We start from the raw sequence: 24,769 nt of genomic DNA, 5'->3' as shown, positions 1-24,769 counted from the left end.
ATCTATTTTTGAATTCTTAAAATATTAATTATTTCTGCCAAGGAGCAAGAGAGAAGAATAATGAATACAGTTTCATCAATGCAGGCATTTCTAAGCAGTCATTTGTAAGCCATTTAAAAACTTCTTTATAGATATGTGTTTCATCAGTTGGGTAGCATCCTCAATTCTCACATCCTCCTACTAACATAGTACTAATATAAAATGAAAGTCTAGTTTTTGTGTTATAATAGAAAAGGCATTCAAAGCAAATTGTGCATAATACACGAATAGGAAGTGAGCACTGTTATTCTCCTTGACTCATTGCCAAGCCAGATGGAGAAGAGAACTAACAAACTGGTTGAGGCTTCTTACAACATGACTAAAATTCAGTGGTCTTACTCACTTGGCAAATTCACAGGTAAGACTCATACGTATCCCTCACTACACCATAATTTGTCATGGTGCTGGAGGATGCAGGAATCTGTAGATACATAAAGATCTTGCTAAAGCCTGAATTCAGAGAGTATTTCTTACTAAGTACGTGCCTATGGAATGTCTGTATCAGTACTATATTTATGCCTATGTTTAACTCTCAGCTCATGCATAAATTGCTTTGAAATTAGCTAGGAATTAAGCACTAGGAAATCAGCTAAGAGTTAACAGCTGAGTTGAACAATAGTACTAATCACTCATCAGCTAATTTAGCAAAGAGTAATATTGCTAAGTTTGTCTAGTGCTCACTTTGCTTTTGGGCATATGCTTTTTTTTCAGTCCCAATAAGAAACAAGCTCTTCTGTGAAGACTGAAACTAAAGGTAGGTTTCCTACAGATTTCTATCTCCAAGGCAATTTAGTTTCTCAGAAAGAGTAAGCTTTGAAGATTACCCTGTGGGGGGAGTATTTCTAAACACTTTTTCCTAAGTAGATTTCTTCTGAGTTTAACACAACTTATACTTGTGGCATAGCTATCTCTACTGACAAGAAACCTCTCACATCTCCCTCTATCTGATGCCATTTCACATACCTTGCAGAGCCTTAGAGTCTTTAACATTTTTGCCTCTGACTGAATTCCCCAAGTGGTTCAAGAACAAAGAGTGGAGTGTGACAGACTGGTAAGTTCACAGACACTGATCATGCTGGAAATTTTCAAGTGAAATATGGTTGCACTCAGAAAATATTTCTATTTATTCAGACACTTTACCCAGCTCTACCAAAGAAAGGCCTCCTTAACTGTACTTTCAAAATGTAAAAGCAGCTGACGAGCATACATTTTTTTCTATTAATATCTCAGGTATTTGAATGTCTCATCCCACTCCATGGGTTTCAGGGGAGATGAATCTTTTTCTGTCTCCTGAGCTGCACCTCCCCTAGTTAACAGGGGTTGCTGCAGTGATGAAGTCATCCAAGGTTCAGAGGAATAATACATATCAATTTACTGAGAGCTTTCTTAACAGCAATTAATGCTCTACTTGAAGGTAAAATTGGCTAATTGGCCAATTATGCTTAAAAAGCATTACAGGTAAGACAATATCAGGCAATGGCTACTACAGAGAGTAAAAGAATAAAAGAAAATGAGAAAACGTAGAAAATGGGTAGAGACAGATATACAGATATACAGATATACAGACACAGCAAAGCAAAGAGGTTCACCACTCCTCAACCTAGCAATGTCTTGGTGTCAGGAGCTGACCTTTGGTAGTGGTGGGTCATCCAAGGTTGTGGTGGTCAGTTGACGGCTTACAATGACAGTACTTACTCTTATAGTCCAGAATGGTCAAGCCTGCTCTTTTGGAGTGACAGTTTCTGACTTCGGAGATCTGAGCAGGAACTCCTTTGTTCCCATCTTCCAGGCCTTGTGAATTTAAATCAGCAGGTAAGAGGACACAGGGATATTTCAACTTGTATATGCCTTCACAGGATACAGTGGTGTCATCTCCCAGTCCCTTTTATTAAGCTGGAAACACCTGTTCTCAGGCAAGTCTTGACAGGAAACACTCTTGGGCTCTTCCATTTGAAGGCAAACCACTGCAAAGAAATGCTTTCAACTGCAAAACTATACACAGAGTTTTGGTGATTGCCTCGTGTTCATTTGAGATATTCCTTACCAGTCTCATACATTGAGTGTCATTGGATAAGAAGCATTATATATTACCTAAACAGTCCATTCAACAAAAATTATTGTTATTTGACCAATGCAAAAGCGGATCAAGAAACACAAGATCAATTCTGGCAAACGGTATCCTTCACTCAACTTCAAGCACTACTGTCTGGAGAATGTATTTAAGTTCCTTTTTATGATTTAATCTCTACAGACATGTGTGTATGTATATGTTTTTGTGTTCTATATTTGTTGGTTTTAGGTTATTTTTGGTTTGTTTCTTTCTATTTCCTTCCCAAATAAATATCTAGGAAGTGGGATTTGAAAATATTAAGATGATTTCTCACAGAAAACTCTGAGAGTGGAGACAGGTTGTGCTGATGCAGGAATTATTTTGTTTCTGTGCTGCTTAGCCTCAGACTTCTGAGATGACTTTGGCCATAATGGCTAAAGGCAGAATCTGAGAGTTTCCCTATATAAAACTGGTGCATCTAACCCAACAACTACAACTGCTAAACATGAACAAACACATTAGAAGCTCCCATTCTTTCTGCTTCTTTTTTTCACTAAGTACTTCATCTGCCTACAATAACAGACTCATGGATGGTGGCAACTGCCTTATGAGGCTGGTTACAGCAGTGGCAACAAAACAGCTGGCAAAGAAGGGGTAAACCTATTTGGGCTGCTGAGCTGTGGAAAGATATTGCTGCTCAAATAAAGAAAATGGTTGTAAAGGTGCACCATGTAGATGCTCATGTGCCCAAAAGCAGGGCTACTGAAGAACAACAAAATAACCACCAAGGACATCAAACAGCCACAACTGAGGTGGCTCAAATGGACTTGGATTGGCAAAATAAGGGTGAATTATTTCTGTCTTGGTGGGCCCATGAAACCTCGGGCCTTGAAGGAAGAGATGCAACATGTAAGTGGGCTAGAGACCAAGGGGTGGATATAACTATGGGCACTATTGTACAGCTTATTCATGACCGTGCCACACGTGCTGCAATTAAATAAGCCAAGAGGTGAAAGCTCTCTGGGGGGAAGGGCAATGGCAAAAGTACAAATATGGGTAGGCGTGACAGGTTGATTAAATCACCTTGCCTCGAACTCACGATGGTATGTGTTATGTGCTCACCATGCTGGAGGCAACCACTGGGTGGCTTGAATCATACGCAGTACCCCATGCTACTGCCCGAAACACCGTGTTGGGCCTGGAGAAACAAGTCCTGTGGTGACATGGCACTCCAGAAAGAATTGAGTCAGATGGTGGGACACGTTTTGAAAATTCCCTTGCAAATACTTGGGCCAAAGATCTTGGCATTGACTGGACTTATCATATTCCCTTGCACACACCAGCTTCTGGTAAAATCAAATATACAGTGGGTTGTTGAAAACTATGCTGAAGGCAATGGGGGATGGAACATTTAAGCAGTGGGAGAAGCATTTGGCAGAAGCCACCTGGTTGGCCAGTACTCAAGGATCTATGAACCTAGACCGTCGTAGTGGAAATGCTGATACCACAAGGTATCTTACTGAGAAGACTAAAGAGATTAAATGAAAACTTAAGTCAGAGGAAAGCATTCCAACTCATTGCTCCATCACAACATTGTTTATTGAAAGAGTCACAGAACAACAATAAGACATATAACTTCAGAATTAACTTAAATCTTTATCATGTAAAAGGTCTGCGGGTGATGGTTTCAGAGGGACCTTTCCCAGCGTGAACTTCTTGGCCTTAAACTGCTCCAGCTCTTCGGCTGTTAATTCACTCCTCGGTGTGTGTAACTGGCCTGGTCTGATGCCGTGTGGGAATGCAGAAGGCGCGGACGTGACGCTGTGTCCAGAGGCACCGGCAGTCTGTGCAGCCGAAGCACTGCTTGCGCCCGAGTGAGAAGTTGCTGTGGCTGCCTTGGGAGTTGCAGCACCTGTAAGCGGAGCGGTGCTGGAAGAGTTTGCAGCAGCAGAACTTCCAGGGCCGGGAAGCCCAGAAGTTCCACAGTCGTTCCAGAAGCGTGAAGTGAGAAGGGGGCTGCAGATGGAGCTGAAGAATCCCCAGTCCCAACAGGATGGGGATCGCTGTGGGAGGACATCACCCCAAGTGCAGGAGGATTGGAGGCAGCAGCAGAGCTCCCCAAAGCTGGAGGGCTTCCAGATGGGACGCTGGGTTTGGCCTTCGAGGACAACCTGGCAGCACCGCTGCTGCTGTTCACTGGAAGGCCTGCAGTGAGGAAATGGATGAGAGCACTCACAATGGTACACCTGCCGTACTGAAACACTGCTGCATTTCAATACCTAAGAAGAAAACTTATCAACGCCTGTTTAATCGCTGGTTCTTTATGCAGAGACTTACTTGGGAACCCAGAGCTTGGGGCTTGCTGTCCTCTCAACCCAAGAGAAGGCAACGGTTGAGTGACTGCATTCTTTGTCCGAGACGGATGAAAAAGTTCCAAATACATCCATGAAAACTACATTCCAACACAGGCAAGTATCTTTCAATCCACACTTAAAGCAAAAACCCGTGTGTGCCGTCCAACTGAACGTAACTCTGAGAAACTTAATCAAACACTGGCCACAAGCAATTGCAGCCAAAAAGAAAATGTTCTCAGACTACTGTCTGCAAATACCCTACAAGCAGAAATCTGTTGACTGGTGGGCAAAAAGTAATTGCAATCACCAAAACCTCTCAGAGCTCTCATTCTCCTCTCTCTTGTTCTGGTTTGTTTCATGACTCCATCTGTATCGCTGCTTTGGCTCAGTCTGCTCTCTGAGCGCGGAACAATCATCATCTGTGCTGAAGTCTGAACCCTGGGCTCTGTCTAAATGTGAATCCTAAGAAAAACCTTCGCTCAAGATTTAAGAGAAAAGTAATATCAGGAACAGAAATATTTTATCTTTCCTTAACACTTACCATCGATGCTTTTCTCGAGGCATTTAAAGCCTTCAGCTCCTGCAGCTTGTTTCTCCATTGTTGCACGTACTGATTGACAGCGTTTATCTAAACATAGGGAAAACACAAATATGCTTTTATTAAGCATAACTTTTGGTTTTTTTCTTTTTGGTTTTTTTTTTTTCTTTCTTTCTTTTTTGTTCTGTTTTGGTTTGGTTTGGTTTGGTTTTTTGCTTTTTGTTTAAAAGAGGGAACAAGAGTGATCTGACCTACTGAAAGGAAATTTCAGACTGGACAATTCTGGTTTTGCCCACTTTATGAACAGAAACTCATGCTTTGGATAATACATTTTGTACCTGCATAATTGGTGAGGCCTGTGTCATGCAGTTATCAGAAAGAAGAAGGGAGAATCATAGACCTGTTTGAGTCAGAAGGGACCTTTAAGGCCATCTGATCCAACTCCCCCACAGTGAACAGGGACACCTACAACCAGATCAGGTTGCTCAGTTTTGGCAAAGCATTCAGGCCAGCAGCTCCTGTTGTTTTCTACTCGGTGCACAGAAAAGTGAACATATGAGGGCTTTCTTACGTCCCCCTCGAGTTTGGTATTCACTCAGTCACTAGTGGCCACTTGAAGAACAATAACCACTCCTACCCTGAACCACTCCTAGCCACCAAAGGTCAGTTGTTTTAAATACTTACGTAGTATCCAGTGATCTCCTTTGCACTGCAGTTATAATACTCCAGGCGCACCTCCTCAGGGGAGAACTCTGGAAAGCCTGCAGGGAGGCAAACAATCACCGTGCTCCAAAGGAAATACAACAAAAATACAAAATTGCCCATTAGAGTTACACAAGAAACTGCCCTTGCTGCCTGGGACAAGCCGGTTCTACTTGGAGACACAAACAGGACTCCTGGTGCAACTTTGGGGGTGCAAACACACCAAAGAAATAGTGTAATCCAGTGCCCCTAGCTGTTGCATTGCAAGGCAAGTCATCACCTTGCAGGTGCTTCCATTGAGGCACAGCAGTGTGGACAAGTATAGAAATGCAGTCTAAACAGTAGCAGCACTCAGCGCTCAGCAAGGCTAAAAATGGTACCGACCTGAAACATTAGGCTTGCCCGTCACAGGAGAGTAACACGAGAACATCCACTGTCCAGAAGATTCCCAGGTTGCCATGTCTTCTGCTATACAGTCACTAGAAAACAGAACACAACAGCAAAAGAAGAAATTACGGTCAGAAGCCAAACGGCAAAAAGCAAAGTCGAACTCAAGTAGCCAAAGCCATGCCAATTAATTCCATAGGACGCTGCTCAGAGGGAACAAGTGAAGAACACCACAATTATCTGTGAAAGACACAGCAGTCACTCTGCTGGACACACAGATGTCCCACAAAGCGTTTTACCGTTTCATCGAACTGCAAGTAAATCACATCAGGTCTGGAAGAGAAACAAAACCCCAGTGCTTTCCATGGTTCCCCCCGCACGTCCCAGCTTCCATCCCCCGGAACGCGTCCTCTCCATTATCCAGAGGAAGCCAGTAAGCACTTAAGCAGCTCATTGCGAGCGCTTCCCAGGGGACAGGTCATCACATACCAAAGTCGCTGCTGTCCATCTCTGTGGCCATCACCAGGGGTTGCACTGCTTAACGCAGAGGGCGCTTTCAGCGACGACACCGTGCTTTTCTTGCCTGCTGGTCCAAAACCGGAGGCACCAGCGAGTCCTCCTCCATCACGGCTGCCACCCGATGTGCTCTTGGTGCACACAGGAGGCTGGGCAGCGGCTGCGGGAGTGCCCCGTCCTCCTGCAGCTCCTCCCTTGCGCAGGGACACGGCTGGCCGGAGAAGGTTTATGGCTCTCCGGGCACGAGGAACACATCCTCCTCCATTGCCTCCTGTGTGCTGGATCATGGGTGGCTGGCTAAGGTTTGTGTTTCCCTGGGTAGCAGCACCCAATCCTTCTACAGCTCCTTCTGTGTGCTGGATCACCGGTGGCTGGCTAAGGTTTGTGTCTATCTGGGTTGCAGCATTTGATCCTCCTACAGCTGCTCCCTTGTACTGGAACATGGCTGGCTGGATAAGATTTGTGTTTCTCTGGGTCGCAGCACCCAATCCTCCTCCAGCTCCACCCTTCTGCTGGAATACTAGTGGCTGGCTAAGGTTTTTATTTATCTGGCTAGTGGCATGCAATCCTCCTCCAGCTCCTCCCTTGTACTTGAACACGGCTGGCCGGATAAGGTTTGTGTTTCTTGGGGTAGCTGAACCCAATCCTCCTACAGCTCCTCCCTTGTGCTGGAGCATGGGTGGCTGGCTAAGGTTCATGTTTCTCTGAGTAGTGGCTCCGCAACCTCCTACAGCTCTTCCCATGTGCTGGATGATGGGGGCCTGGCTAAGGTTTCTGTCTATCTGGGTAGAAGCATTCGATCCTCCTACAGCTCCTCCCTTGTACTGGAGCACAGCTGGCTGGATAAGATTTGTGTTCCTTGGTGTATCAGCACCCCATTCTCCTACAGCTCCTCCCATGTGCTGGATCATGGGTGCCTGGATAAGGTTTGTATTTATCTGAGTAGTGTCTCCCCATCCTCCTATAGCTCCTCCCTTGTGCTGGAGCACAGGTGGATGGATAAGGTTTGTATTTGTCTGAGTAGTGTCTCCCCATTCTCCTAGAGCTCCTCTCTTGTACTTGAACATAGCTCCTCTCCTGTACTTCAACATGGCTTCTCTCTTGTACTTTAAGACAGCTGGCCGGATAATGTGTGTGTTTCTCGGGGTAGCAGCACCCCATCCTCCTACAGCTCCTCCCATGTGCTGGAGCACAGGTGGATGGATAAGATTTGTATTTGTCTGAGTAGTGCCTCCCCATGCTCCTACAGCTCCTCCCGTGTGCTGGATCATGGGCTGACTAAGGAATGTACTTGTCTGGGTTGTGGTACCCCATGCTGCTACAGCTCCTCCCATGTGCTGAATCATGGGGGGCTGGCTAAGCAATGTGCTTGTCTGGGTAGTGGCACCCCATGCTGCTACAGCTCCTCCCGTGTGCTGGATCATGGGGGGCTGGCTAAGCAATGTGCTTGTCTGGGTAGTGCCTCCCCATCCTCCTACAGCTCCTCCCGTGTGCTGGATCATGGGGGGCTGGCTAAGCAATGTGCTTGTCTGGGTAGTGGTACCCCATGCTGCTACAGCTCCTCCCGTGTGCGGGATCATGGGGGGTTGGCTAAGGAATGTGCTTGTCTGGGTTGTGGTACCCCATGCTGCTACAGCTCCTCCCATGTGCTGGATCACGGGCTGACTAAGGAATGTGCTTGTCTGGGTAGTGGTACCCCATGCTGCTACAGCTCCTCCCGTGTGCTGGATCATGGGGGGCTGGCTAAGGAATGTGCTTGTCTGGGTAGTGGTACCCCATCCTCCTACAGTTCCTCCCATGTGCTGGATCGTGGGGGGCTGGCTAAGGATTGTGCTTGTCCGGGTAGTGGTACCCCATCCTCCTACAGCTCCTCCCATGTGCTGGATCACGGAGGGTTGGCTAAGGAATGTCTTCATCTGACTATTGTCTCTAGATCCTCCTCCAGCTCCTCCCATGTGCTGGATCATGGGGGGCTGGCTAAGGATTGTGTTTGTCTGACTATTGTCTCTAGATCCTCCTACAGCTCCTCCCATGTGCTGGATTATGGGGGGCTGGCTAAGGACTGTGGTTGTCTGGGTTGTGGTACCCAATCCTCCTACATTTCCACCCATGTGCCGGCTCACGGGGGTCTGGCTAAGGATTGTGGATGTCTGGGTAGTAGTACCCCATCCTCCTATAGCTCCTCCCGTGTGCTGGATTATGGGGGGCTGGCTAAGGATTGTGGTTGTCTGGGTTGTGGTACCCCATCCTCCTACATTTCCACCCATGTGCCGGCTCACGGGGGTCTGGCTAAGGATTGTGGATGTCTGGGTACTAGTACCCCATCCTCCTATAGCTCCTCCCGTGTGTTGGATTATGGGGGGCTGGCTAAGGATTGTGGTTGTCTGGGTTGTGGTACCCCATCCTCCTACATTTCCACCCATGTGCCGGCTCACGGGGGTCTGGCTAAGGATTGTGCTTGTCTGGGTAGTAGTACCCCATCCTCCTATAGCTCCTCCCATGTGCTGGATAATGGGGGGCTGGCTAAGGATTGTGGTTGTCTGGGTTGTGGTACCCAATCCTCCTACATTTCCACCCATGTGCCGGCTCACGGGGGTCTGGCTAAGGATTGTGGATGTCTGGGTAGTAGTACCCCATCCTCCTATAGCTCCTCCCGTGTGCTGGATCATTGGGTGCTGGCTAAGGGATGTGTTGGTCTGGGTAGTGATACCCCATCCTCCTACATTTCCACCCATGTGCCGGCTCACGGGGGTCTGGCTAAGGATTGTGGATGTCTGGGTACTAGTACCCCATCCTCCTATAGCTCCTCCCATATGCTGGATCATTGGGTGCTGGCTAAGGGATGTGTTGGTCTGGGTAGTGATACCCCATCCTCCTACAGCTCCTCCCATATGCTGGATCATTGGGTGCTGGCTAAGGGATGTGTTGGTCTGGGTAGTGATACCCCATCCTCCTACAGCTCCTCCCGTGTGCTGGATTATGGGGGGCTGGCTAAGGATTGTGGTTGTCTGACTATTGTCTCTCCATCCTCCTACAGCTCCTCCCGTGTGCTGGAATATGGGGGGCTGGCTAAGTGTTGTAGTTGTCTGGGTTGTGGTACTCCATCCTCCTCCAGCTCCTCCCATGTGCTGGATTATTGGGGGCTGGCTAAGGATTGTGGTTGTCTGGGTTGTGGTACCCATTCTTCTTCCACGTCCTCTCAAGTGCTGGAGCACGGATGCCCGGACAGCGATTTTGTACCTCTGGATAGCGGCTCGCCATCGTTCTCCGGCTCCTCTGACGGGACCTGCCAAGGCAGAAGAAAGGACGCAAAGCGTTGCAGACGGCAGGCGATTCGCACAACGCCGACCGAGCCGGCAAGAAGTCGGAACCAACACGCACTCCCGGCCGCTCAGCCCGGGCACGTCTGGACCGTAGCCCCGCCGCGGCGTCCCCGTGCCCGCAGCGGCTCGCCGGCCGTCCCGCAGGACGGGAGCCGCTCCGCACGGCCCGGCCCCCGCCCGGAGCGGCGGCGCCCGGAACGGTCGCGTCCACGGGGGTCCGGTCCGGGAGGCCGGCGCCCGCTATCAGCGGCCGTACCGTCCGGCGGAGGAGCCCCGAGCCGCTTCCAAACGGCGGTTGCGGGACACGCGGCCGCGGAGGCGGCATTTCGGGGACGACCGCCGGCGCGGCGCGGCCCGGCCCCGCGCGGCAGCTCCCCGCCCCGGCTCCCCGCCGCCCATTACCTGGGTAGGGGCGCCCCCAGCTGCCGCCGAGACGCACGTTCCGGCACTTGTCGGCGAAGTGGCAGCGACCCTGCAGGAAGAGCTGGGAAACGGGCATGGCTGCGCGCCGACCGACTGCTGCCGCCTGGCGGCGCCAACCGCCGCCTAACAGCCGACAACCGCCGCGTGTCGTCACCCCCGTCAGTGGCGTCGCGGAGGGGAGCTGTGCTGGGTGTCGCCTTGCAGAGCCGCCTGCGTGAGCGTGGAGAAGACGCGGGGAAGTGGCACAACGAGCCCATTGCGGCCGTTTTCCTGAACAAATACCAATATAAATAAATAGCGAAGCCGACTCGTGTTCCAAATGCCTGCAGGAGCAAAGTGCTGAGTGTTTGTGTTTCTGCGTTTCTTAGCTTTTCCAAGAGGATCTTGCTTCACAAACATCACCAACCTAATCTCCACATGTCACCTCCTCAGGAGGCTTTGGGTGACAAAACTGCACCCAAACCGCTGTGTTACTGCTGCTTTGTGGGTGTATGTGTCCTTCACTACTTTTTTCCTTGTCACTTGGAGATGAAGGACTGAAGATGACTCGTTGGTCCCTAATATAATAAAACCATTACCAAAATTAACATCTAGAACAATATTAACAGGTAATTATCATCCAGCTAGTCATCTGGAAAATTGAACTTGTTGTATTTCCTCACTTCAGAGAAATCATAAGTACAAATTCATCAGTTTTACAAGTACCTTAAATATCAAAGTGATAATGAGCATTGGAAGTTAACTGCATAGAGTCAATTAGCTTCTAATTCAGTAAGTCACCTTACTGGAGGCGGACTGTTGGCAGCCAAAGAGCCAGTACAGATCCTAGCTATACCAGATTAACTTGCACTTTGCCAGCTGGGGCTTGACTGGAACTTGCCACTGATTTACTCCTAAGATACAGAAACATAATGTGGAATGCTGAACTTAAGTAGAGTTTATTCCAGCAATCCCCAGAAATCCTTGGCTCTTGTTTATACACTTTTATTTGTGTAAAAGTATTTACACTTTTTATTTTTAGGCAAAAAAAAAAAAAAAAAAAGCCTAAGAAAAAGGGAGAGTTTTTTTTTTTTTTTTTTTCTTGTTTTCTTTTAAGAATCCTTCCTGCAGTAAAGACTTGGGAGAAGTTGCAGTTGTACTGCACAGTTCTCTGATAAATCGAAAGGAAGATGTCGACATTTTTTATGTTCACTATTTCCTAGAACTTCTCACAAATGTAATTAACATATGGTAATGAAACACTTTCTGGTAAGGCAGTGTCTGTGCTCTACACTTCATGTTCCTGTGACTACTGAAAAGTGACGTCAAAATCAGGAAAGAAGAGCATTTGTAAATACTGCCCCAGGCACATACATTGAAATTTGCTGGAGTATCAAAAGCAGCTGCGTTCCACCATTTTGGAAGCAGGTGTTTCTCAGACACCTCGCGTGAAGTCCAGTGGCTCTGCAAGTCATCTGTGTGTGCCTTGAAAAACAGGGGAAGCAATAGATGACACCAACCTTTTCTCTGCAGATTAGAGCAGCTGTGAGGTTTAACAAAACGGCTCGCTTTGTATTCACAGAATAAATGAGAATCAATTGACCAAGAGCAAAAATGATCTCAGGGAATAAGAACAGCAACATTAATATTATTTATTCAGTGCATCTTGTGGAACTAGGTTGACTTTTCTGGACTGGGAGCGAATCAGAAAATTCATTGCATGGTTGCACTGGATGCCTGGAGAAGAAGCAGTCATTTTCCATCCTGATGCTGCCGAGAAGACTAATTCAGTAAGTGGGAAGCTACAAGGGGCTTACTTAGAGTAACTCCCCCAGCGTGAGACAGAAGTCAGGACGAGATAGATGTGGTGCTGTCACTATCTGCATTACCTCATGGCAGCACATGGCAAGCCACATTTGTACCCATTGCCACTCCTGGACATTTAATGCCACCTTGTACAAGGGAAATTCTCCTTTGAACTCTTCCTCCCATCCAAGATGAGTCACAGTACCCTAGATCATCATAAATCACTCAGGCACCGATGTGATGTCACTCCAGTTTTACTGTACTATCAGTTCTTGTGTGGACAGCCAGCAATGTTTCTGATGTGTCTCTATTCTGATGTCTCCAAACCTGATTTTGATGAGGGGAAAAGTGGAATACATGTAGAAGTTGGGAGAAGAAACCAAGAGTGATCTCTCTTGGTAGTGACCACTACTGAGAGACAGAAAGCAGCTTTGTGTGAAGGAGGAACATTGTCTCCGAGGGGGAATATGGAGCTCCATTCCACAGTGTTTGGTCACACAGCCAAAGGAAAATGGTCAAGGAAAATGGTCAAGGAAAATCAAGATGATTTTGTGTTTCACAGGTGAAACTGTGACACTAGAGATGTAACGGAGAGAACCTGGCATCCTGAAAACCTGTAGCTCTAATCTAGTATCAGAAAAGCAATGAAATGGAGACATGCACATGAACAGTCTCATTACACAGCTTCCTTGCAGCTGTAAAGAAGCTGCCTTTGATGCAGAATGAAAACTTTTCCCCCTGAAAAGGTAAAGCTGTGCTCCCACAAGTCTGGGGCTGTAGGAGAAAACGTGGCTTTGGAGAACTGACGTTAATCTTGGTGGACTGGCTGTAGTCTTGGAGAACTGACAGTAATCCTGATGTGCAAGACAGCTGGGTTGCATTTGCCTTCTACATACATGGGCAAGGAATTATGGGGGGAAAGATATATATGGATATAAATATAGATTAGATATAGATAAATATATAGATACAGATATAAATACAGATTAGATATAGATATAGATATAGATAGATATAGATAGATAGATAGGGAAAAGTCATTCAGTTTCAGTTTCCCATACTGAACCAAATACAAAGTGTTTTTTAACCACCCTGGCTCCAGACTTTTAGATTTTAAGTTTTGCCTAATGCTCACTGATTGCATTTTCAGATGCCTTCTTAAAGGCTCACTGGAGAGTTCAGGTCAGGAAACAATATGCCCATTTGCTTTTACTTCATCTGTTGTAGCCCGTTGCAGCAGCAAAAGGTAACACTGCTACAGAAGCAAAAATAACTGAGGTGTTGTATTTCTAACAGTAGAAAGAAATGTCCCTCCCATTAGTGGAAATATAAAGATAATGAGCTCTCCAAATTTGCTACCAGAAGCAAGGATGGCCATCCACTGAAAAACTCCGTAATGACTGTTATTTATACAGCCTACTTTAATCTTAAATGCAGGAACAAAATGTCGGTGATTCATGGTTTGTAATTAATGCAATCACAGCCCACTGAGCAGGCATCCTTAAACCAGCACTTTTCAGGCCATTGTGTCTGAGCAGTGGTCCTCAGATCCATTACAGGTAGCAAAAAAACACACTGCAGCATAGCCTGTATGAGGCACAGTGCCCCAGACAGGGATCAGCCATGAGCAAAGCCATGAACAGCCATATGAATAGCCATTCTTCCCCATGTGCTCAATGCACAGTATCTATATCCTGTGCTCAGCTGCTCTGGCAGGGGGTATTCATGTCACCCCCAGGTGCTCAGAGTGGTGTTTTCACAGTGCCCACTGATAGAAACTGCATCCAGCTTAGGATAAAGTATGGCAGGGTGGCTTTTTTCGTATCACACAGGACTGGTTGGAACCCTGAGAATTTGGTGAAAAGGAGCTGTCTTTGTCTCAGCTGTGTATCAGTCACTGTAACACTGTCAAGTCAGAGAAGACATTTTTAATTTCTACTTAGTGGAGCCACACCACATTTTCAGTATAGGCTGGGATTCCTTTATAAAGAATTTAAGCCTTTCCATAAATAAACTTTTCCTGCTTAATAGCCTTTAGCCCACAAATCCCCCTGCCTGTAAAGCACAGAGAAAAACAGACACCAGTATGCCTGTAGATATTCAGTGCCATACACAGTGACTGGTCCTTTGTATATATATTAAATCATAGCAGGCACCAGACTTCTCTTTCTAAGTCACCCAGTATTGCCTTTAAATATCATCCCAAAGGCTTGGGCCCTTGGACACTGCCACAGTGGAAAAGATAAAATTACAGGTGATAATCAAGTTTCCCCAAATTCACCTCAGATCGTACGTGTTTCATCTGTGGTGCAACAGGTCACTTCTTTGCTTTGCCTGGGTAATAAGTCATATCTGAAAGGATTAAAAAATGATGAATGAACCTCAGGTGCCCTGTCTTTATTCCAAGGCGCCGTCTTCTCGTTTCGACAGATCACAAAGCTGAAACTTGATTCCACTCCCCACCTACAGATTTCCAAGCAGGAGAGCCACATTTTACCATTTATATTCTTTAAAATGAGCTGTCATTTATTCAGAACCTTGCATACCAATGCAGCTCCTGACTATGTGCCTGTGTGACTAAAATTAAAGCGTTTCCTTCCAGCCAGCTTTTGCTGGTGGCATTTTTTTCTCTTTCACTATCAACGTGATTTCTCTAACCCTGTGCTGAGACCTGCACTGTGCATCTAAATTGCTGTGCCATCACAGCTCTGCTGATACGGTAGGAGTGCCTGGAGATCATAAAGGTTTGCCTGGCCAACTACAGCACTTTTGAGGGCCGTAGAGCAAACCGTGGGCTGGGTGTGTATGCTGGAGCAGCCATTTGAAAGGGACAGCAAGAAGAGCAAACACTTTCTGATCTTAGGAGCTTTGTTATTTAGTCAAGTGAAATGTGGCTTAAGCAAATATCTCCAGATACAGCCTTTCTCTTATAACTGGGCAGTGTAATATTCTTTCTCTTATAATTGAGTAGTGTAATATTTTGGTGACAATTCATGTTTGCAAGTCTATGAGCCAAAGAGAGTTTAATCTGTGACCTTTTTCACCTGAGGGAATTACTGTTACTGGGGACATCACATCTTCACCTTTTTTAGGCATCATTATCATGAGGTAGAAGGGAAATAAAATGATCTCTTAGCTTCTTTTCACATAGAGCAAACTAGGGCCAAAGGAAAGCATGAGGCTCAACTTCAGTCCTGAAAACACGGTGGGCTGTAACCATCCTAGAGATAGCTGGGTTAACTTTCATTGCTGCATTCTTTCCTGCTGATTTTCATATTAGGGATTATTCATGCCATCTGTTTTAGGCGCCTCACTGTAGGTATGTCAGATAGCAAGTTGCTTTTTCTGTGATCCATCCGTAGCCAACAGAGGAAAGCTCTCTGAGCTGCCTTTAGGTTTCTCTGGCTGTACAGAAGGATTCAGTTCCTAATTTAGACCCTTGAAGTTGACTGTATAAATCCCTCTGACATTCATACATCATCAAATATGTCAAGATTAATGTTCCTCTCTGACAACTAAGAACCTAATCTTCTCCTGCAAGAATAAGGCCTCCAAAGGCTCTGAATCAAACCCCATCAGCAAATACAAAGCTTTCAAGAGAAAGTATTTTTTTCATCTTTTTTTTTTTTTTTTTAATGCACAGTAATGCATATCAGCACGTTATCTGAAGGAAAACACATCATTTTCAGCCGATCTGTATTTCTAAATAGCCACCTGGAATGTCTCCAGACTTTTCTGGCCTCTTACCAAAAGGCAATTTATTCAAGGAGAATCAGGAAAAAAAAAAAAGCGTATCTTAAATGTTCAGTGTTATTCCAAACCTGTGCAGTAAGGTTGTGGCTGCACAACTAAGCTGAGCAGAACCTCTGCAGACAGATAGATGCAGAAAATAGCTGCTGTGCTCTTGGTGCACTAAGCAGTAAGAGCAGCATGAAATTATAAAGGCTGTGATGTGGGTATGGACATATTTTAGCAGCTCAGCCTATTTCTGCACACATTAGTGCACACCAAGAGGAAAACAAACAAACAAACTTTACAGTGTTAAGCTGAGGTTCACAGTACAAAATTCAAAATGTAGAAGAAATTTGCAAGTAGATCATGTATTTATCCACATCTACTTGACTTATTCAGTATAAGGGCATAAATGGGCAGGTGGCAGCTAGAGAGAGAAAAGGGTGAAGATCTGTTTAACAAGAACAGGGATGTTCAGAACTGGATGGAAATTACACCTGGACAAACCCCCAGGAATTTTTGCTGCTCCTTAAGAAACAAGGCTAACGACACTAAGAAGCAGAAGTGATTGGTTGATCAGACTGACTTCTTAGCTGAGGAGGTTACTGATAATGATACAGGTTTTCCTTCAAAGATATTTGTACTTTTTTTTGTAAATTAGCAAAAGTGAGCAACGGACAAACTATTATCCAAGCATGAGCAAAGCCTGCAGACTAGAATGGTTTACTGTGAGGGGATCAACACATGGGAAATGCTTTGTAGCTCTATGAACCTGAAGAAACATGACAAAAGTATAAATATATACATATATATTTAAAATCATTATACTGCAAGTGTGTGGAAGTATTTTTATGAAGCCATTTATGAATTAATTGCCATTAATGAATTAGGAAATAAAGTTAAAAGCAAAAATTAGAAGCCATTCACTCGCTGTGCTAGGACAGCTTATTATCCTCTGGGTTTTTAATGTAACCTTAACTAAGGAGACTAATACCACATCTCTACATTCCAGGATGATATTGTTCTATGAAAAGTTATGTTCCAGTCTTGAGTGAAGGGGCTGATTTCTACCCACTTCCACATTTAGCTCACAGATGCAGAAATAAAAACAGGTCCTGGTGCTGTGTGAGTGACCTGGAGATCCTAGAATATGTCTTTCCCATGCTATAGAGATACTGATCAAATGAACCCTATTTTTCTAAAGTATTGTGGAGTTACTCCTATGTTACTGCTAAGCCCACAAAACAGTGTCTTAAATATTATTGTTTCATATTGCTCCTTAAGAACTTACCTCTCCAGTGATGTGTGATAAGTCAAATTCAATACAAGAAATGTCAGTTCCTGCCCAGTCTTTTTTGTTTTGTGAAACGTGTGAAGTATTTAAAAATCAAGGAGTCATTCTCTGCTGTTTAAATGACATTGCTCAGTAAGTAATGAAGTGCAAAGCCATGGGCCTTTACTCATGGAAATCAGTTTCAGGTCCCCCCTAAAACATGAAAAGCAAAGGAAGCATTTTCTTTCAGCCCCAGCCTGGAGTCTAAAGAGCATCACCAATTCTGAGGCCAGCTTTGAAACCTTGAGAGCATGAGACTTCTTTGGTGCTTTGACTCGCTCCTCTTAGAAAAAGAAGTACAACACGTCCCCTCTTCCATCTTTCATTTTCACAATCAGTTTGCATTTGAATATGTGGATTTCCCTGGCAGAAGGGCACACAGAAGGGCAGACAACAAGTCTGACACACTAAAATGCTGGGCTGGCACGATGGCACCCATTTGAAGTAAGCCTCACAGTGCTGACTGCAAGAGTGAGAGCCCTCAGGTCTGTACAGCAGCACCGATCCACTCGTATGCAGCACGTGCATTTTCATGCTGATCTTCTGATGAATTTTTACAGCTCTGCAGCACTAAAACCCAACACATCAAATGTGTTTCTTTTTATCAAAGCGTTTTTAGTGACAAATCTCATTGCTCTGTGTCAGAAATTCTCATGAAATGTTAATGCACCACAGGCAACACGGCAAAGAAAACCAGCCACTTGAAACCTTTGCAAAGCAAAATATCTGATCTCATCTTAATACTTAAGGACCAGCTGCATCAGTTGCACATCAAACCAGTTCCCCTGAAGGCTCCTCTCGTAGTATTGTGCTACACAAGCATACCCTCAAACACAAAAGTTTCTGAAATGAATGAAGCAATGGTAAGTCCTGCACCACTGACAAGTTAACTGGAGTAGCATCCGCTCACCACACACGTGGTTTTCATCAAGTACCTCCCAGATACCCATTTTCTTTCAAGGCACTAAATTAACAAAAAAATTCTGATTAAAAAGTGGCATCTTTTACACTCAGGTATTTCCCAAAGTGCTTTTTTTTTATTTTTTATTTTTTTAACAATATCTATTCTGCAGTGAGCACCTGTTAGAACAGAAGTTTTGAGTAGTGTGGGTCTGTAGCACGTTATGTACCAAGGATCTGGATGTGGAATGGGGGGGGACAGTGTCACCAGTCATCTTCTGAGGTCTTGGAGTACATGGGTGGTTGACAGTAATCAACATGAAAGTGTTCTGCACTGTGTCTAGGGTGCAGTGTAAGAGTGTGCTACTTCAAGTATGGATTTTCTGTCAGCAGCAGCATTAAAAACAAGTATTGCTCTCAGGGACTAGTTTACTGTAAGTGCATGCCATATCTAAAGGCACGTACAATTTACTCATTACAAAAGGGAAAGTGTTTTCCACTAAAAAAAAAACAAAAGGAACAGAAAAAAAAAATGATTTGCCAGTAAGGAGAAATCATATGTAAATAGAGAAATTATTATTTGGGATGAAGCTCTTGAGGCTAAATGAAAAAAAAAAAAAATGTTGACAATTTGGTACTAGCTTAGATTAATCCTTATAGTCTTAGATCTTCACCATATTCTGAATCAAAGAATCATAGAATTGCTCAGACTGGAAAAGATCATCAAGTCCAACCACAACCTGACTATCCTACCCTACGTCTAACAACCCACTGCTTAATCACGCCCCTGAGCACCACGAATGGTTTGTAAACACATTCAGGGATGGTGATTCAATCACCTCCCTGGGGAGCCTATTCCAGTGCTTAATAACCCTTTGTGTAAACAAGTTTTTCCTGATATCCAGCCTAAAGTAGGATGTCTTCTGCATCCTTTACAAATGCAAACTTCTTAGGCTACAAAGCCTGCACCCTATAGACGTTATAAATCTTCTTAGCTTAGAATAGAAGTAGGCAAGATAGAAAAAAGATGAAATTAGGGTTGGGAATTAGGGTTGCTACTGAAATTTTCAGCATCCTTTCATTCAGTGCTGTGACCTTCCAGATAAAAAGCTGCTTGCTTTGGAAAGCTGTGTGGTTTAAGAAATGAGCTCAGCTCTTTCATGTAGGTATTGACAGCCCCCTTGGATATCAGCCTGAAAAATGATGTAAATTTCATATTCTGAAGAAGCACCACATGCCCAGCAAGCAGGATCTTTAGGGCAAGAAATATGAAGTCCTTCAGACAAGGAGAAGCTTCCTCACTCCCTACAAGCAAGGAAACAACCGTACTGAACCCATGGCAGATGGAAAGAGTCTCAGGCCTGCTGTGATGTCTGGCAATGCTCATTCAGACCACAAGCTATGGCAATGAGTTATTGCTGCTCTCCTTTAGCTGGGGAAAGCTACAGGCCACCTGCACAGGGTCTGTCTGGGGAGAATGTGAGTCCTCAGACCTACTGCCAGTACTTCAGGTAAAGGATTAAACTCACACAAGGTTTGAGCATCGTGTTTGTGGGCACTGCTGAACAAACAGGAACCGTGGGAGGTGGGAGAACGGCTCTTCAACACATCCAGAAATGGAAGTGATGTGCCCAGTTGTTGGCTAAGACTCTGTGTGCCACCTGCCTCGCACCAAAGTCCCCAGCAAACCATGCTCAGACCTGGACTGACACCTGCACAGATCTGACTGTGAACTGGAGTGAGAATCAGATGGAGCTGGTGACTGACAGGTGGACACAAGCTGTCAGCTGGAAAGCAGTGATGCTGACTCCAGCAGAGCATGTCTCAATATATTACAATGCGTTAGAAGTATTAGAGCACCTCAGTGTGCGTAGTTTAAGAGCACAAAGGGCATTTGCCTTTTAATAATGTTTTTATGAGCTGCCTGAGTGATTTGCAAGCAGTTCAATATCCACACTGCATACCAGCACTGCTGTATTTCTTAGAAGACTGCTTGGATAACACAAGGGAGAAAATGACTGTGATCAAAGTGAAATTACAATACACAATTACATTTCTGTGAGCAATCTGCACAGCTAATACAAATAGACTGGAAAAAATCGATTCTACAGGATCCATCAAAACACAAATAAAACATAAAGAGCCTCTCCCCAAAGCGATGCTTCCAAAACAATACCCCATGAAGGTATGCTAATAAATAACTATTTGGTTTATAATGTCGCCATAAACGTGAGAGGATCTGCAAAAGGAAACGTTTATGAGTTCTTTTATTGGACCTCATTATGTGCGAGTAACAAAACAAAAAAAACAAATTATTTCGCTCTTGCTCAGGACTGACTGGATCATCCTGACATGTCTCAAACAAATGGACTGCCTGCTCTTGCAAGATAGCATTGTGTATTTTCCATCATATTTCCAAATTCTTAAACACTCACTCATTAATACACCATTGCACTTTCACATAAGTACTTTGTCAGGCTAATGTCACTTTCAGCAATGATGCATCCACAACACTTTTTATACTTTGCAGAAAAGTTTTTCAGAAAGATAGCGACTGTATAAATTCACTGGCTTGCTGAATTGATACAGTCTGTTGCTTATGTTATCATTTTATTCTTAGTAGGTGCCTAAAAATGTTCACATCTCTCCTTGGTTGACCAGTCTTTGCTCCACAGAAAGCCACTGTGATCTGCACCAAGCTTTTCCCACTGTTACATTTCTTGTGTGAATTGTAGCTAAATATGAAAGTTCCAATTATCTTCACTACTTCAGAAATCATTCAGATTTCAGTGGAACTTTTCCAGGATGGCACTAGGAAGATGTGGAAAAGGCACAAGTAAACTGATTTTGCTTTTTAATTGTGTTGTTGGTTTACACTCTCTGTGCTCGTCTCATTGAATGACCTGCAGGGAGAACCCAACTTCCTGGATATTCATCTCCACCACACTCAGACCACTTTGGTCAGGAAGAGAAGCAGGACATTTGTAAAGACCATTACCTTTAAGTTTTTAGCATGCTAGGAGTTCTCTTCGGGCTGAGATTGTGAATTCAACCTGCTGCTGGTGGGCCTAGCCCTCAAACAACAAAACACATCTCATCCAAAGGATCTCGATGCTGGTGGGAAACTTTGATTCTGTTTCAGCTGATTTATGAATGGGTCTCAGAAGCATTCAGTTAGTTACAAGTTTGGGAAAAGGGACCAGTAGCACCAGTAATTCTCTATAGCAAAATGTTGGTCCTGTTTAGTGCATCTTTTCATAAAAGACATTCTTCAAAACAGCCCAGTTTTGGGGCAAGGCAGAGTACAAGGAGAAGGGCTGGTTTTATATTCCTGTCACATGCAGTGCACGCAGTCTGGAAACATGAAGGGCAAGAGGTGGGCTTGGGGCTTTCTTTGGGTCCCCAGAGCAAAACCAGGCATTAGGATGGCTGATATTTTGACAGTCTTTCAAACGTCCCATTGGCAGTTCTGAATATGCTTCATAGATACACTCAGCTGCCAGCAGACCGAGCGATGTGTTTTTTACATTGGCAGCAATCTGCTTTCGCTGTGTCAATTTCCGTTGGTTTATCGGAAGATTCAATTCTGGTTTTGACAGCTACAAAATTGTTCTGTGGGCCTGAAGGACTGATTATGGCTTTCCTACCTTCAGCCTGTTTCAGACATTCAAATCCTAATGACAGACGTGCTGCATTTGTTTCTGTTTGTAATAAAAGGTGCTCGCAGCCAAGGTGTGCAATCCTTTGGGTCCTACGTTTCAGCGTTAAGAAAGAAAGTGGATTTTTTTCTGGATTGCCTGGGAAAGGTTGCCTCTAAATTATACAGATTCCTGTTTGATTCCCTGCAGAAATAACAAGCAGGATTGTCACCTGACAGAGGGGATGCTAATTTTGCAGTTACTCTACATGAAGGTTTGGCTTCTGTTGCTAAAGGAAGATGTGTGTGCAGATTTTTCTACCTGGCCTCTTTATATGCCAGCAGCAGACATTAAGAGAGATGACTGCAGAGCACAGGCTGCATTTCATGGTGCTGCCAGCAGTGAGGCTCTAATGAGTATGCTTTCCTAAGAATCATCATTTAGGTTCTCATTAGCTCTTGTTAAAAGACATGACTTTCAACTTTTGCCATTAGATGTACAAGTATATTATTAACACCTTTTAGTCCAACATCTCTACAGCAGCGTTTCTAACTGCAATCTGAAAAAACTATAATGGAAAGAACCTTTGCATGCACTAAAAAGCACGTAGAGCATAAAGCTACATTAAGAAAGTAGGGATTTTTACTATTCCCCTCTTGCATACCAAAGCAGCGACATTTATTACTCTGAATCTGTCTTTAGACAGACTTTTCTCCATCTTTCTGCACACAAAACACCCAGCATTTTCATGTTTCATGCTTCCTCACCTGCTGATTCATGCTACTCGCAATCCCAAGTGTTAAAGTTTTTTTTTTTCTGCAGAGTTACTTCCTTCAAATTCTCTGCATAGCTGTGTATCACATGTTTGCAAAGGTTTTAAGGGACTTTGGATTTGGCATGAAAGATATGAACGTGATGTGTCTGTATGTTCGTGAGGTCCCATCTGCAGTGCTACAGGTCAGGCGGCAGGAGAAAATGTTTTACTTGAAGGGTGGTGAGGCACTGGGACAGGCTGCCCAGAGAAGCTTTGGGTGCCCCATCCCTGGAGGTATTCAAGGCCAGGTTGGATGGGGCCCTGGGCAGCTGCATCTTATGCAGCAGTGTTTGAACTGGGTGGGCTTTAAGGTCCCTTCCAACCGAAGGCACAACTTGTTATGAAGGATATAATGTGCTATCATGGAGACTTAGTTGATCTGATGAGATCAAAAGCTCAGAAATCTGTTATGGCTAGTTTTAGGCGAGATCCAGACGCTAAATAATATTCAGTGCATTCTGGCACTGCAGTGCACTTCATGGAAAGAAGTTCAGCATGTATTTTCATGTGCTGTATTTCCCATGTGATGATTTTACAAGGCAATCCTCCAGGGAATCTTACCAGTATATTTTGTTTGTGTTATCTGCAAATACCAGGGAGACAAAGCAGGTATGAAAATGAGAATGGCTGTTGTCCTACTGCTATGTAATTGTCAGCCTATAGTTAGACAAACACTGAGCTGCAGCTTGCAATATCATGGCTTGAACACCATGGCAATCTGCTTTACAGTTTGAGGTGAGGAAGAAAAAAAGACTATATTCTTACCTATCAACTTAGAAGCTACATCAACAATATCTGAAACAGTAGGAAAGGATTAGAAATGCTGGTGCTCAGTGACAGTAATAATGACCAGAACGTCTGAATTACAACAGTGGAAACTTTTTATATGGATAGTGCACAATTTTTATATGAGAAAATTCATGCAGCTCCTGTTGTGACCAATATATGGATAAGCAGACCTTAAAATACTTGAGATAAAGTGTTGCCAAAAAGGATCAATAAGAGAGACCCAGAGGAAATAACAAAAGGATCTACGGAGAAAACACTGGAGAAGGACAGAATTAAAGTGGACTTGTTTAGTAGTTGACATCCTACAAAGTATATTTCTCCTGAAAAATATTACAGACATAGGCATCACTCTGTATAAATCAAGAAGCAGTAAATTACCAACTGTGTAATTTCTTTGTCCTTTGAGGAGGCATGTCTTTGTTGATCTATAGGAGCTGCATTTACACTCAATGAGGCCAATTTCCTTTGTGCTGGAATTTTCCCTCCTACTGCTTTCATTCTTCCTACCTGTTCTGCTTTGCCTGAAGGAGAGAAGGGGAGTTAATTAATGAGTTGCATTTGAGATGTACTTTCCCAGCAGCCAACTCATAGTGATTATTGTTCTTTCTTAGTTTTGACTGAGATATTTAGGCGTGCATAAGACTTAGGTTCATATACCTAGATTTGCTTGATTCCTATTTCAAAACCCACAGCCACCTCCAAAGCATCCAATACAACTCATGGACGGTGTTGGCAGTGTTTGCCTTTATTTGTTGCTTAAGCAGCTGCTGAAATGTTGTCCACTGCTCAAATCCCTGAGTGGAGCTCTATTCCACAGAAGATTTCTCCTTGGAGCAGAACTTCCCACTGAAGAAAGAAATGCATAACCTCATAGGCCACGCTCTTTTCTGCATGCAAGTAAAACAAGAAGGGAAGCGGGGACACCCAGCACTGCCATCCGCTCATCTCTTCACAGCATTCGTCCTCCACTCAGTTCTCCACTCAGCTCCTCACCCTGGTGGGAGGAACAGGGTTTTCTGGGAGCCTGAGACCACTGCTGACGTGGATGAACACATTCCATAAGCCAAGTTCTCCTTCCCGTATGCTCTCCAGGCTTTTAGCAGGTGCCCCGCTCCACACAATCCCCTTGCAGCCCTTAGTCCAGCTCTCTGTGAGTATGGGGTAGTGTGGGGGTGGGGAAGAGTGATTAGGGAGAGATTTATTAACAAAGGCGAGTTGCTCGAAGGCCTAATAGCCCTTGCAGCTGCAACACATTGCTTTGTACTGTCAAGGATCTGATCTCTTGCTCCCTGGTAAGTGCTGCATCTTTAGAGGTTGATGCTGTGTGGCCTGAGGTTGTCTCAGCCCTTCATTATTTAATCTAGGGAGCTCTGAGGTGAGGCTGGAGCCTCGCTCAGTCCATTCTGATAGCATCTTGCCTGATTCATCTCGGGGGTGGGGGCCCTG

The 24,769-nt window shown here is 44.6% G+C and overlaps 3 protein-coding genes across 3 annotated transcripts in view; 1 reads left to right on the top strand and 2 right to left on the bottom strand.

The window, feature by feature from the left end:
* NPSR1 (neuropeptide S receptor 1) overlaps positions 1-24,769 on the top strand; it is a 61,375-nt gene that overhangs the window by 14,057 nt on the left and 22,549 nt on the right. The window lies entirely within an intron of this gene.
* LOC146544167 (nucleoporin NUP42-like) lies at positions 3,726-4,532 on the bottom strand. The gene is given in 3 exon segments (XM_085226904.1): positions 3,726-4,076; positions 4,079-4,294; positions 4,427-4,532. Coding segments are annotated over 3 exon segments (666 nt in total). The 3' UTR covers positions 3,726-3,732.
* Positions 4,926-10,464, bottom strand: LOC109368332 (nucleoporin NUP42-like). The gene is made up of 8 exons (XM_085226605.1): positions 10,312-10,464; positions 9,808-9,872; positions 9,622-9,651; positions 7,012-7,092; positions 6,560-6,780; positions 6,068-6,162; positions 5,666-5,742; positions 4,926-5,071 (listed from the first exon to the last, which is right to left on the bottom strand). The coding sequence occupies exons 1-8, from the start codon at positions 10,406-10,408 to the stop codon at positions 4,964-4,966; spliced, it is 774 nt and encodes a 257-aa protein (XP_085082731.1). The 5' UTR covers positions 10,409-10,464; the 3' UTR covers positions 4,926-4,963.

Source organism: Meleagris gallopavo, chromosome 6 (assembly GCF_905368555.1).
Source record: "Meleagris gallopavo chromosome 6, MGAL_WU_HG_1.1, whole genome shotgun sequence".
Lineage (NCBI taxonomy): Eukaryota > Metazoa > Chordata > Aves > Galliformes > Phasianidae > Meleagris > Meleagris gallopavo.
This window is presented reverse-complemented; position numbering and strand designations above follow the sequence as displayed.